This window comes from Mus caroli, chromosome 1 (genome assembly GCF_900094665.2).
Source record: "Mus caroli chromosome 1, CAROLI_EIJ_v1.1, whole genome shotgun sequence".
Taxonomy (NCBI): domain Eukaryota; kingdom Metazoa; phylum Chordata; class Mammalia; order Rodentia; family Muridae; genus Mus; species Mus caroli.
In genome coordinates, this window is record NC_034570.1 from 32,672,005 (window position 1) to 32,685,296 (window position 13,292).

General features: G+C 42.5%; 1 protein-coding gene across 1 annotated transcript in view; it reads left to right on the forward strand.

The window, feature by feature from the left end:
• Window positions 1-13,292, forward strand: part of Eif5b (eukaryotic translation initiation factor 5B) — a 59,936-nt gene that overhangs the window by 42,881 nt on the left and 3,763 nt on the right. Inside the window, exons 13-23 of the mRNA XM_021170786.2 lie at window positions 463-530; window positions 1,484-1,625; window positions 5,967-6,098; window positions 6,584-6,766; window positions 6,889-7,050; window positions 7,859-7,990; window positions 10,333-10,464; window positions 10,556-10,632; window positions 10,723-10,887; window positions 11,878-12,016; window positions 12,825-12,986. Of these exons, the coding sequence (XP_021026445.1) occupies window positions 463-530; window positions 1,484-1,625; window positions 5,967-6,098; window positions 6,584-6,766; window positions 6,889-7,050; window positions 7,859-7,990; window positions 10,333-10,464; window positions 10,556-10,632; window positions 10,723-10,887; window positions 11,878-12,016; window positions 12,825-12,986 (1,494 nt within the window). The remainder of the gene's footprint in view (window positions 1-462; window positions 531-1,483; window positions 1,626-5,966; window positions 6,099-6,583; window positions 6,767-6,888; window positions 7,051-7,858; window positions 7,991-10,332; window positions 10,465-10,555; window positions 10,633-10,722; window positions 10,888-11,877; window positions 12,017-12,824; window positions 12,987-13,292) is intronic.

Genomic DNA, 13,292 nt, shown 5'->3' on the forward strand with positions numbered 1-13,292 from the left:
TGCAGATAGATGACTGTTCTTCTCTGCCATTTGAATCAGATTTATTTAAACTACTTTTCAGACTTACATACAACTTCAACAAAAATTGTTTCCTTTTCTTCCATAAAAGTTACTTTTCTGTGTGTGTATGTGCATGTGCATGGCTGCCTATGAGAGGCTGACAGTGGGCAGCTGGATCCTCTGGAGCCATGGCTGGTTTTGAGTTGCTTGATGTGGCTCCTGGAATCAAGCTTGGATCCTCTGTAAGATCAGGGCATGCCCTTAATACTGAACCATCTTCAGTCTCTACAAAACTTTGATATTAAAGAGAATATTAAACATTGGGCTGTTTGACTCCGTTTTGAGATTATTCTTTGGGAAAAGGAAGCACTGGTGTGGTCAAGCTTTGGTAAATAGTTTTGTAAAGAAGCTCTCATTGTTTGGACTGCTCTTAAACTCTGCATCTTTCTCTTCCTTTGCTAGTTTGACAGAGAGAATGTCCGGATCCCAGGGATGCTGATTATTGACACTCCCGGACACGAGTCTTTCAGGTAAGACTGAGCATTTGTCATCAGACACGACTTAACTCAGCGAGCCAAAACACTGGGGCGTAGTCATTAACTCTGAATAGTTCCTTGGTATCTGCAGTATCATAATTAATCTTTTGATCATCATTGGTTTTATAATGTTTCCTGTGCTTTCTTGGTTTCTATAAAAGACATGTTTTATGATTGGAAAGGGCATCACTTCTGTGTAAGAAAACTTCTTCATGAATTCCTGTTCTAATTTCTGCAGACTATTATCAAGGGAATATTTTTTTCACTTCACTATATTCAAACACACACACATGCGCGCACGCACACACACACTCTTAGAGGAACTTGTGGCATTAGCTTATCCCAGCAGGCTCAGTTTTCGTGTCTGTTAGGTGAGTGTCCAGCCACTTAAGGGATAATGGGAGTCCTTAATACACAGCTGCATACTCTTCTGCATGCCCCGCACATCCGGGGTATGCCCTGAGGTTCATGCCAGCTAAGCCAGACTCCCCTTGTTGTCACCCTCGACTGCATGTGTAACACTAATTCACCCAGCACTCACACTCACTGGGGTTCAGTTGAGCCCCCTTCCCTGCTGTGCCTGGCAGTGGACATGTTTTACATCTCCGTGCACTTTCCAGTCAGATATCCTAAAAGTCTGAAATTGAGTGTGTGTCTTAGAAGGGTTTGGAGTTTTGGGTCAGAGATGGCAGTCCTGCCTGTGTATCTGTCCTAGAGGTGATGCTGTGCACATGTGAGAGGATTGTGTAGTCCGTATTGGAAACCATATCTATCACAGGGATTTGGCTGTCTGTGTGTTGCTCATGACCAGTCAATCCCTGCAGAACCAGAGAGACTGCATGTGTTTTCTTCTGTCTCTTTAGGCTTTACAAAGAAATTAAACATTTAAATTTAGGGAAAATACTGAAAAGACCTCCACTTACACAGGTTTTTTTTTCCTTTGACAGTAACCTGAGAAACAGAGGAAGCTCTCTTTGTGACATTGCCATTTTAGTTGTTGACATTATGCATGGTTTAGAGCCCCAGACAATTGAATCAATCAACATTCTCAAATCTAAAAAGTGTCCCTTCATTGTTGCACTTAATAAGGTAAGCACTCATCTGAAAATACTTTTCTTTCTAAGATTTGTTTCATTTTTTATTAAAGCATGTGTCCGTGTGTGGATTTGTACACATGGGAATCCTGGTGTCCAAGGAGTCCTGAAGACAGTGACTCACAGTGCTTGTGAGCGGCCACCTGGCTGCTGGGGACAGAATTTGGCTCCTCTTGCAAGGCAGTATGAATTTTTGAGAACAGTTCATTATATACGTGTGTGTGTGTGTGTGTGTGTGTGTGTGTGTGTGCGCTCGCGCGCGTGCGCGTACTAAGCCTAGAAGCCCATTAGTAAATGAGTGAATAAAGAAAATATGCCTTATGTGCAAAATGGAGCATTCATTCGTAAGGAAGAGTGGGCTAGGGATGTGACTTGGTAGATTGCTTGTGTGACAGTGTATGACGAGGCCGACTTTAGTCAGTGTGTAGGACAGCCAGTCACCAGTCATCTGAAGAGTGAAAAGATGCCACTTTTGAGAAATGGGTAGGGCTGAGCACCACGTAGGAAATCACAGTCATAGAAATGGGTAGGGCTGAGCACCACGTAGGAAGTCAGATTCATAGAAATGCTACTTGTCCTCTCATATATTGATTCTTGATTTAACTTCTAAAAAGCAAAAATAGAAGGAGGAACTATTTAGGAAGAAGAGAATCAAGAGAGAGGAGAGACAAGAAGGAAATAGGGATGGTGAATTTGTTTAATTATTTATGTGTATGAAAATAAGGTGCTCATTATTATACAATTAATATATGCTAAGTTTTAAAACAAGATAGAAATCTAGTGTAACATGAAAGCTGTGTAACAATTCTGATTGTCACTCTCCAGCATGCAGTCCCTCTAGCCCAGGCACATGCTGACTTTACAATATTGTTCCTTTGTCTCTGTACTAGTGTACTGGTGGGACTGTGGTGTGTGCTCTTTCCAGTGTCAGTGTGTGCTGTTGTCACAGCCATCTCCCTTCTCTGCGGATTGTTAGATGAGCAGTAACACTTTTAACTTAGGGCTGCAGGATAATGTTCCATTCTCTACTAACACCAGCCTTGGGTAAGTCCCTCCTGTGCATAGATGGGTTGTAGTTCCCAGTTACTTATTAGTAGTGTAGCTGTGGATATCTGTATATAGTCACTTATTCTTGTTTGCTTTGAGTGAGTAGTTAATAGAAGAACTGTTGCATCATATGGATGGATGGATGTTCTGTGCGAAGATTTTTTCAAAGAGAATCATTTTGCATTTTTAAAAGTATAGTGTTCTAGAGTTTCTGTACAACCTGGTTAGCATTGTTTTGGGTATATTTTGGGGTCTGGCTAGTTTTGAGATATGATCTCACTATTGAGTTCAGATTAGACTTGAATTTGTAATTCTGCCACAGTCTTTGTGTGTGCCATCATACCTGGACATCAGTTTGTAAATTTGTGTCTTTGAAAGAACTACCTTTTGTTGCATTGGGATTCCTTTCCTTTTTAAAAACTAACCTCCACACACCTTTGTATGTGTGTACATGAGTGTAGGTGTCTTTAAAACAACAGCAACCAAAAGGACCAATGGGTGTTGCTCAGTGCTAAGATAGCCCCTCAGGAGCCCCTGGCTGGCCTCAAGTTGGCTTTGATCCTCCTGACTCTGCTTATAAGTGCCACAATGCCCAGCTTCTGTTTTAAGCAATGCTTACATTTTCTTTTTTAGGAAAAACTATGTTGATCATCTTGTGTTTATGCTTGATCTATTCACTACTTTACGGGGGGTGGGTTGAGATACTTTTTAATTGCTGTGTGATCAGAGGACATTATCTCTGGCTGTTTCAGTGCTCTCTTGGGACCAGCCTTGTTGTGTGATGTTTGTTCAGCTTGGTGTTGTGTACGGTCACTGATTTCTTCTGTCTTCTTACCCGTGCCTGTGACTCTGTGATAGACTTGCAGAGGGCCCTGCGCCTCCCACAGTGCTGCTTCATTTGTCTCCTTGTGAGGCTTTACTTCGTGTGCTCTGAAGGGATCTAATTAAAGTGTGCACGACAGTTGAGATTACTGAGGCTTGTTGACACATTGCTTTTCTGTCTGACCCTCAAATCTTCTGTGGCAGGGTGTGGCTACTTCCCTTTCCTTGGGAGTATATGATGCACCTTTATTGTTTTCTTCTGCCTTGTTGTTACATTCAAGATGCATTATTTTCAGACAGTGTTTGTCTTAACTTGTCCAGAGCTGAAGCGTCTCACTGGCCGGCATCCGTTGCCACTGTTGGTCAGCACAGTGCCGTGTTTGATGTTCGGTAATCTCACCTGAGCTTGTTTGCTTCCCTCCGCTTTACAGCACTTGGCAGAGTCTCGGCATCACAGCTCACTGTCGGCACTGGAGTGTGTAGTGGCCCAGGCTGCTTTAGGTGTGCGGCTGCATGCTCCTCTTCACTCTGCTGTGCTGCATCCCTTAGAGTTACAGTAGTTGCTGTCTCCCTCTTTTCTCTTTCTTTACTATAAACCCACAGTTTCGTATTTTTACTTTAAATGCTCACTTTAAAACCCTTTTTTAAGATAGCAAAACAGGACCCGGAGAGATGGCTCAGCAGGCGCTCTTTTGCACAGGACCCAAGTTCACCTCCCAGCACCCATGTTGGGCAGCTCCTACCATCCGCTAATTCCAACTGCACTGTATCTCTGCACTTGCACTCATGTGCACACCCTCACACAGACAGAACAATGAGAATATATATTTTTTGTTTTGTTTTGTTTATTTTTTCGAGACAGGGTTTCTCTGTATAGCCCTGGCTGTACTGGAACTCACTCTGTAGACCAGGCTGGCCTCGAACTCAGAAATCCGCCTGCCTCTGCCTCCCAAGTGCTGGGATTAAAGGCGTGTACCACCACGCCCAGCATAAGAATAAATATCAAGACTGTAAAACAGCAGAACCCATCTTGGACTGTCATACCCCATTTACCACTGGGTCATTCTCATGCCTTCTCCAGAACTCAGTTTCCTGCCAATATCTTTTTGGTTCAGGTCATCCTTAAAACTGTCTTTTTAAAAAGTATAACCTAATGGTAACAAAGTTCTGTTACCTTTCTTTTTAATGACAAAAATGTGTTTCTTCAGAAGCCTTCATTCTTGAAGATACTTTCACTTGTTATGGAATTCTTTTTTCCCTTAAATGTTTTCCTGTTTTTGTTGCTTTCTGCTTCTGTCTTTTCCTGTTACTCTGCATGTTTTTTATATTGCTTACTTTTAAGACTTTCTCCTTTTTAGAATTTTATCAGTGTGATTGTGTAATAGGTCAATCATATTTGAGTTGTATTGAATTATATTAGTGTTCATCTAGTCTATCTTTATTGGTGGTTCAGATATTTTCTACTAAATTTATTACTTAATGTCATATGATAAACTAAAGCGGAGTTTTTTTCCTCCAATCATATTTTTCTATATGCAGTTTTGCTGCTTCTCAATGCTCTGTCTTCAAGATCACTTATCTTTTCTTTTTCCAGTAAAATTGGGTTTTTAGACCATCTCAGGTTTTCCTTCAGCTCTACAAACATTAGCCCTTTTTCTTTTTGCCTTTTTGTCAAGGTTAGAACAAATGTTAAGTATATTTTCAGAAATTATTTTAAAGACCTCAAGCAGTAATTTGATCCTGACAGTCATCTTGGGTCTGTTCCTCCTTAATTGGGTTTTCTCTTAGTGACGGACAAAGCTGCTCCCTTACCTTGTCAGTGTGGGCTCGCCGTCAGGTGACACTCTCTGTCATTACTTAGTGATTAATTCCTTCTCTTATTCTCATACTCACAGGGGAGATACGGATAAACAAAATTAGTATCTTTTCAATTGATGCATAATTGGCTAGATTTACAGGTGCAGTATATTGATTTCTGTTTGCAGTTAGCATTTCCTTCACCTGAAATATCTCACAGATTGACAACTGAGGAAATAGTCTCTTGTTATTAACTAGTCAGGCTGATCATTTCTAGATTGAGCAAGGAAGCAGTTACTGCGTCATACTGACTGGCACTTGCTGTCATTAGTCCTTGCCTATCTGCTGATTTAATAACTCACGTGTTAGTGTTCATGGGATCATTCTAGGACCTTCTGTTCTGCAGAGAGCAGGTTTACACCAACTCACTGGCGGCTAAAACGGACAGCATGCCACCTCAGCAGTTTCTCATTTGAGAGCTTCATTTGCACAGCCTCTAAAGGGGACCTTTACAAGAAAATGCCTGAATTCTTTACACTGTGTGTGTGTGTGTGTGTGTGTGTGTGTGTGTGTGTGTGTGTGAATGCGTGCGAATGCACGCGCATAGAGACAGAAACAAATGAGGAGCTTATAACCTTCAATGTTGGACTTTTGGAATGTCGTTTCCCAGATTGACAGGTTGTATGACTGGAAGAAGAGCCCTGATTCCGACGTGGCTGTCACTTTAAAAAAGCAGAAGAAGAATACAAAGGATGAATTTGAGGAGCGTGCAAAGGCCATTATTGTAGAATTTGCCCAGCAGGTAGGGAGAATTTCTTTCTAAAGGACCTAGCAGAATGTCCCCTCTCAGCTGGGAACTTTTTTTACTCTCCTGGTTTTTGCTGTTTTATTGTTAGTTTTTCTGAGATGGGGTTTTGCTGTTTCCAGGCTGGTGTTAAACTCCAGGGCTCCTGATCTTCCTTCCTCAGCCTTCTGTCTGACTGGGTACTGGGTGCACAGTTTTTTGCTCGATCTATTTTTAACACCAGACAGCTTTCTCTCTGCAGCCCGAGCATTCTTATAAACTGCATTGATTTAGAAATTGTGTTTTCCTTTTTCTCTAAATGTCTATACAGTTATTTCTGGATTGTGTTCATTTAGGGGTTTTTGTTTGTTTAATGCGGGGCTTGAGTGTTTAGATAAGCACGTACCTACTGACCAGCAGTACTTTGGGTGTATTTGTGGAATTTAAAAATAGCTATGCCCGGGCCTTCTGATAATGGTGCTCTGTGCTGCTCTTGCTTCTAGGGTTTGAATGCTGCTTTGTTTTATGAGAACAAAGATCCCCGCACTTTCGTGTCCTTGGTACCTACCTCTGCACATACTGGTGATGGCATGGGAAGTCTCATCTACCTTCTTGTGGAGTTAACTCAAACCATGCTGAGCAAGAGGCTTGCACACTGTGAAGAGCTGCGAGCACAAGTCATGGAGGTAATCATCAGGCCTCCTCCCCACGCTGTAGCCCCTTAGTAATGGACGTGCACTGCTTCTAGAGCAGTGACATGCCTTCAGATAGAGAGAGATGTGTACATGTCTTGTTTGTCTGAAAACAGGTTAAAGCTCTCCCAGGAATGGGCACCACAATAGATGTCATATTGATCAATGGACGTTTGAAGGAAGGGGATACAATCATTGTCCCTGGAGTAGAAGGGCCCATTGTCACTCAGATTCGAGGCCTCCTTTTACCTCCTCCTATGAAGGAATTACGTGTGAAGGTAAGCCAAGGTGGCGGGCGTGGACATGGGGACGTCACAATGCTTATATCTACAGATGCCATTTTGTCTTTCTGAGGGCTGCTTGACGTAACACACAGCACACATTTGTCCCTGTCCTTGTGTTACTGCAGAAGTGGACATGGGTAGTCAGGTTACTGGGACTGCCTAAGGATAGACAGCCTTGGGTGCTGCATGGAGAGTCATGACTAACAGTCTTCCTGTGGAAGTGGAGCCATTCTTAGTGCTGCCCCTGCCCCTTCTCACCTGAAAAGCACTTTTATAACCCACTCTGTGGCTTTGTTGTACTGTCACTCTACGGGCATGGAAAGTGCACATCTTTGTGCACCTTCTGCTAACTTGGGCCTGTTTTCCCAGTGCGTGCAGGACACATCTCAGTGTTACCCAAACAGGAGTTAGAATCCTCCATCTGTACTGCAGCTTTCAGTCTGACATCTGTGCCTGCTCTGAGCCACCATCCCTTTCTCCTTCCTTCCGTCCTGGTAGGCGTAGCTGACTGCAGTTGGCTCACTCCCCTCTGCCAGCAGAGCAAAGTGTTTATTCCCTGTTTATCCCCTCCCTTTCACTCTCCCATTTCCCCATAGATTCTGTAGTTCTGAATAGTTGTCTCTTTTTACTTTTTATGTGTTGCAGTATCTTCTAACCTTTCCTGCGTTATTTTGAGAAACAGACTATGCTGTAGGTATTGTTTCTTGTGCAGAGTTTAAGAACTCTTTCTCCATATGGTCACAAAATACATCAGTGCTACCACTGTTGAGAGAAATTCAATGGAAAATATTTTTTTCTCTAGAACCAATATGAAAAGCATAAAGAAGTGGAAGCGGCCCAGGGAGTAAAGATTCTTGGGAAAGACCTTGAAAAAACCCTGGCTGGTTTACCTCTCCTAGTGGCCTACAAGGATGATGAAATCCCAGTTCTCAAAGTAAGTTCATTAGCTTTTTTCTCAGTGCTGTTTAGATGAACCAGTTTTCCTCCTAGTGGCCCAGACTAACCTTGAAGTCATCATCTTTGTGCTTTAGCCATACATCTTTTTTTACCTAGAGATGCCCCTTCCTCATAATCAAGTCTGTTGTATTGGGATCGTTCAGGTCGTGTTTAGCCATACTGTTGAGGTATCGTGAGTGTAACTTCCTGTCATTTATAGGAGGCACAGTCTTAGAGCAGACTTCCTTATCCTGGCTCTTAAAATCTTTACACCCTGTTCCATGATATTCCCAGAGCTTGGGTGCAGGCAGTGGTTACACTGTACATGTATCCTTTTGAGGCTAGGCTCCCATGATCCATTGATCTGTGAATTAAGGCATGCCATGATTTCTTTACGGGCCTGAAACTTGTTTGATGTGAAGTGAGAGTACACTTACTGTGAACATCAGATGTGCTTTAGAATGCAGTAAGGAATGACGCTGCTCTGCTATGGTCCTGATCCTCGGTAGGTGGCTAGGGTTCTAGTACTGGGCAAGAGCTCCCTACTGTTGAGTGAGCCTAGTCCACCTAGACAGCTCTTGTTTACCACCACTATATGGATGTCAGTCACTACTATAAACTTTTAGGGACATCTTATCATTGTAGTTCATAGACATCTCTGCTGGATGGGACTTTTGTGTGTTTGTGTGTGTGTGCACATGCATATGTAAGTATGTAAGTAATGTTATTGTTTGGGTCCTGTTTAGTCATACTGTTGAGGTATCATGGACATGGCCTGATTGTGCTACTAAAAACGGCCTGCAGGCCTGTAGAAGGGATGCTCTTATAGAGGATCGATCGCCCATGTGGTGACGCCCAGTTGTCTCCAACTCTAGTTCCAGGGAGCTCACCCTCTTTTCTTACCTCCATGGGCACCAGGCATGCATATGATGCATATAAATACATGCAGGCCAGGCTTTCATACTCATAAATCTAAGTTTTAAAACAGATGTATGTGTATATATATATATGTATGTGTGTGTGTGTATATACATATATATACACACACTCATATATGTGTATATATACATATACATCTTTCAAGTTATTTGTTTGTACTATCATGAAGTTATATACATATATATAGAGAGAGATTACATAATTTTGTCAGTATAACCTATTCCTTGAGGCTTTATCAGACATCCTCTTGCCCTCTCCTTCTGCTTTGACTTCCCTCCCCATCCCTAATTCAAGTCTACTCCCATATCTTATCACCTGTATCCTGCTGTTCTCCTTACCACAGTGTTTTGTTGAGTGGTAGGGATACTCGCTGAAATATATCTTGTAAAGGTCATCTACTGTCCTTTTTCAGAAACGTGGCTTCTTTCAAGTTATTTGTTTGTACCATCATGAAGTTATATAAGTTTATGCGCATGATTTAAATGTTCATTTCCTAATTTAAAAAACCCAGGCTTCATAAAACCACATTTCAAATGTGGAGAGAAAAGGCCCAAAGCCCTTTAAAAGTAAATGGTCTGGAGAGATGGCTTAGCATTTAAGAGCATATTGGATCGAGTATTCACATCTGGTAGCGCTAGGGGGATCCAGTGCCTCTGGCCTCTAAGGGCACTAGCACTTAGCTGCATGCACCCACAGACATAAACACTGTTTTTGGTATGTTTCAGTTTTACATTGTAAGTCTTCTTCATTGTAACTCAGCCTAGCCTTAGACTTGTAGTGCTGTCCAAGCTGATCTTGAACTTGCCATTTTCTTGCTTTGTGCTGGGGTTATTATGCCACCGGCCGTTTTTATTTCAGCTCCCTTAATACAAAGAACTTAAAGGGAATCTTAATCTGGTACCAGTAGTCAGTTTAAAGCCTACTTGTCTGATGGGAAGATCAGTTGGCCCATATCCAATGAAAAGCAAGCTCTAGTCATAGCTTATTTGCTTGCCAAAGAGAAAATAGAACTGCTGCTTGCTGTCAGGCATACAGGCCTGTAAGCCACCTTCAGTATTTAGGCAGAATCGGGTCATGTCATTATTGAATATACTACCTCAGGCCGGAGAGTGGAGTGGATTTGTCTGCAGTTAGGTGAAGAGTTAGGTAATTCCACATCTGAGGCTTGGGGTTGCCACACATTTGTGTGGTCCTCACGAAGGATGAAGTGCTGCAGAGATTTAGTATATTTTCTATTAGCGTAAGGCAGAGATGAAATGGGTTAGAATAGGGTAGGGTGGTTTATGCCAGTCTCTTTTCTACAACAGACTACTATGCCCTGATCTATACTTTCAGGTGGGTGAAAGTTAACATTAGGGTGAAGATAAAGGTGCACTTTGTCATGTTTGATGTCTTTTCAAGGATGAACTGATCCATGAGTTAAAGCAGACACTAAATGCTATCAAACTAGAAGAAAAAGGAGTTTATGTCCAGGCATCTACGCTGGGCTCTTTGGAAGCTCTTCTTGAATTTCTGAAAACATCAGAGGTGCCAGTAAGTAGCTGCCCAGCTTTGTAAGCATATGTGGTCATGGTGGGTTGTCACAATTACCTGATGCATGTTAAACCTGGAAACTCTTTTACAGTATGCGGGAATTAACATTGGCCCAGTCCATAAAAAGGACGTTATGAAGGCTTCAGTGATGTTGGAACATGATCCCCAGTAAGTACTCTCTGCTTGTGTTTGTCTTCAGGCTCTTTAGTGCGACTCACTCCTTCTCACTGAATGATCTTTGATGTTTCCATGTTTCAGGTATGCAGTAATTTTGGCCTTTGATGTAAGAATTGAACGGGACGCACAAGAAATGGCTGATAGTTTGGGAGTTAGAATCTTTAGTGCAGAAATTATTTATCACTTATTTGATGCCTTTACAAAATACAGACAAGACTACAAAAAACAAAAACAAGAAGAATTTAAGTAAGTTGTTGTTTTTATTTACTTTGATAAGAATGCAGGCAATAGTATTAGCTGTGTTCTGAAGTGGTATTAATGACCCAGGAGCTGCTTTCTGGGACAAACATTCCTGTGTGTGTTTATGTATGTGTATGGAGGGAGAGGGGAGAGGAGAAAGGAGAGAGGATTCTGAGGGAGACCAAGCCACTCTTCTATAGACCTTACAGGGTGGTTGTGTCTATGCTACCTGAGGAGTCTGTAGGGCTTATCCTTGAGAGAGGCACCAGTAAATGTGTGAGTAGAGTAGATGCAGAGGATGGGCCGTGATTGGGGAAGCTGACTCCTCTGGGCCTGTTTTTGGGAATATCAGTCAGAAGCAGACCAAGTAGTCAGTGTGCGGTGTGCATACACAGAACAGTACTTATGGCAACCCAACCACACTGGCAGAGTATATATACTTCAGAAAACATGGTGGTTATAAAGTTGAGTACATGAGTAACGTCCTAGGCTGCAGGAAAGGTTGGGCTTTTATGTGTTTACTTCCCCCGTCCCTGCCAAGTCACGTCATGATTACATAGGGGTTACTTTAGTTGCATGGACCACAGTGTGGTTAGGAAGTCTTGAGGTTACCAGAGTTGCCTAGGAAACAGAAGCTCAGGACTTAAGCTGTCCTAATGTGCTTCCTGCACGTGAATGACAAGGACAGGAACTTTGTGGTAGCTTTTTTTGAAAAGACCCTAGTGAAGAGGAGGAATATATAGATGGATGACTGCATGCATGACAGACATGTCAGCAAGTTCTACCCATGTTCTAAACTCCAGGACATGGTTAACAAAATATGTTACCTTTGGGGGCAAGTCATCTAGCTGGAGCATGAACATGTTCCTTGACGTAGCTTTAAACTGGGTTAGAACTTTGTGGCATTCATCCAATAAACTTACCACCCATCTACACTTGCTTTCTGTTCATCGAATTGGTGAGCTTGAGGGTTTTTTGCTTTCTTTTTACTTTCAGGCACATAGCAGTATTTCCCTGCAAGATGAAAATCCTCCCTCAATACATTTTCAATTCTCGAGATCCAATAGTAATAGGGGTCACTGTGGAGGCTGGTCAAGTGAAACAAGGAACACCTATGTGCGTTCCAAGCAAAAATGTAAGTTCCAGGCCAACATCAGTGTTCTTATCTCAAGAAAGTGGTGTTCAACCTTGATGCTCTGTCTTCCCCTAGGTGGTATCCACTTCAGTAATGTCTGTCTGTAGTCCTAATTCACATGTTTGCTTACTCCTGGACAGATTTATGTTGTAATCTCAGTGGAGATGTGAAGAGTCCAGCTCAAATGTGTTAGGGACATTATTCATTTGTATTTGTCCATTCTCTCCTCTATAGACAGACTTACTGAAAGGGAACCTTCAAGGGGGTTCCAACACTATGCAGGTCACCAAAACATTATTTCTCAGTGGCACTGACCCCATTGGATTTACATTGGAAAGGGCAACAAACTTGTGTTCTCCTTCCACTTCTTGCAGGCCTGTGGCTACTGGTCATGTGCTACCTACTGTCGAGACATGGCCTTCAGAGCCTTCATTTTGGGGTAGTGATCTGGGTTCATCTAGTACTTTTCTGACCTAGGTGGCACGAAGAACTTTTAATTAGTACTTTCTGGTGTCACTTTGAGCTGTTGGCTCTGTAACTCAGATGCCTCCTGTGCCTCCATTTTTCTGGCTTATTTGTGACTAGCTGTATGTCCTATCACAGCCTGAGAGTTTACAGCAGGACCACAAAATTACACTGGGGCAACAGACAAGCCAGTCTTCAGAGAATTGTTTGGTTTTGGCTGCCGTCTTGGGTGTGGGGTAGATGGGGTGTTGTGGAGAAATTACTGTGGACACTGCAGGGTTAGACCAAGTTCAGCTGTCATGATAACCTATGTGAGTCTCTGACATTGATCTTTATTTTACAGTTTGTTGACATTGGGATAGTAACAAGCATTGAAATAAACCACAAGCAGGTGGATGTTGCAAAAAAAGGACAAGAGGTCTGTGTCAAAATAGAACCTATCCCTGGGGAATCTCCCAAAATGTTTGGGAGACATTTCGAAGCTACAGATATACTTGTCAGCAAGGTAAGTATTTTACTAGCAAAAGTAGCATTTTCAGACTGAAAACTTCAGAAATCTTAGTCCCTTTTATCTGTCTGGTTGCCTATTGCAGTAGTTCAGAGAACTAAAATATGGCTTTGGGAACGTCAGATGTTGATTCTGATAGACAGCAGTGGTGCCTCCTGACAACCCCAGGGACTCCAGAGGCACAGATGTGGGCTCTCCCTCTGAAAGCAGGCTGCAAAGCACTGCTTTTCTGTTGCTGAAGTGAGATTTGGGGCCACTGGCTATCTTTCGTGGACACAGTTGTTGTACCTTTGGCTCACCCTG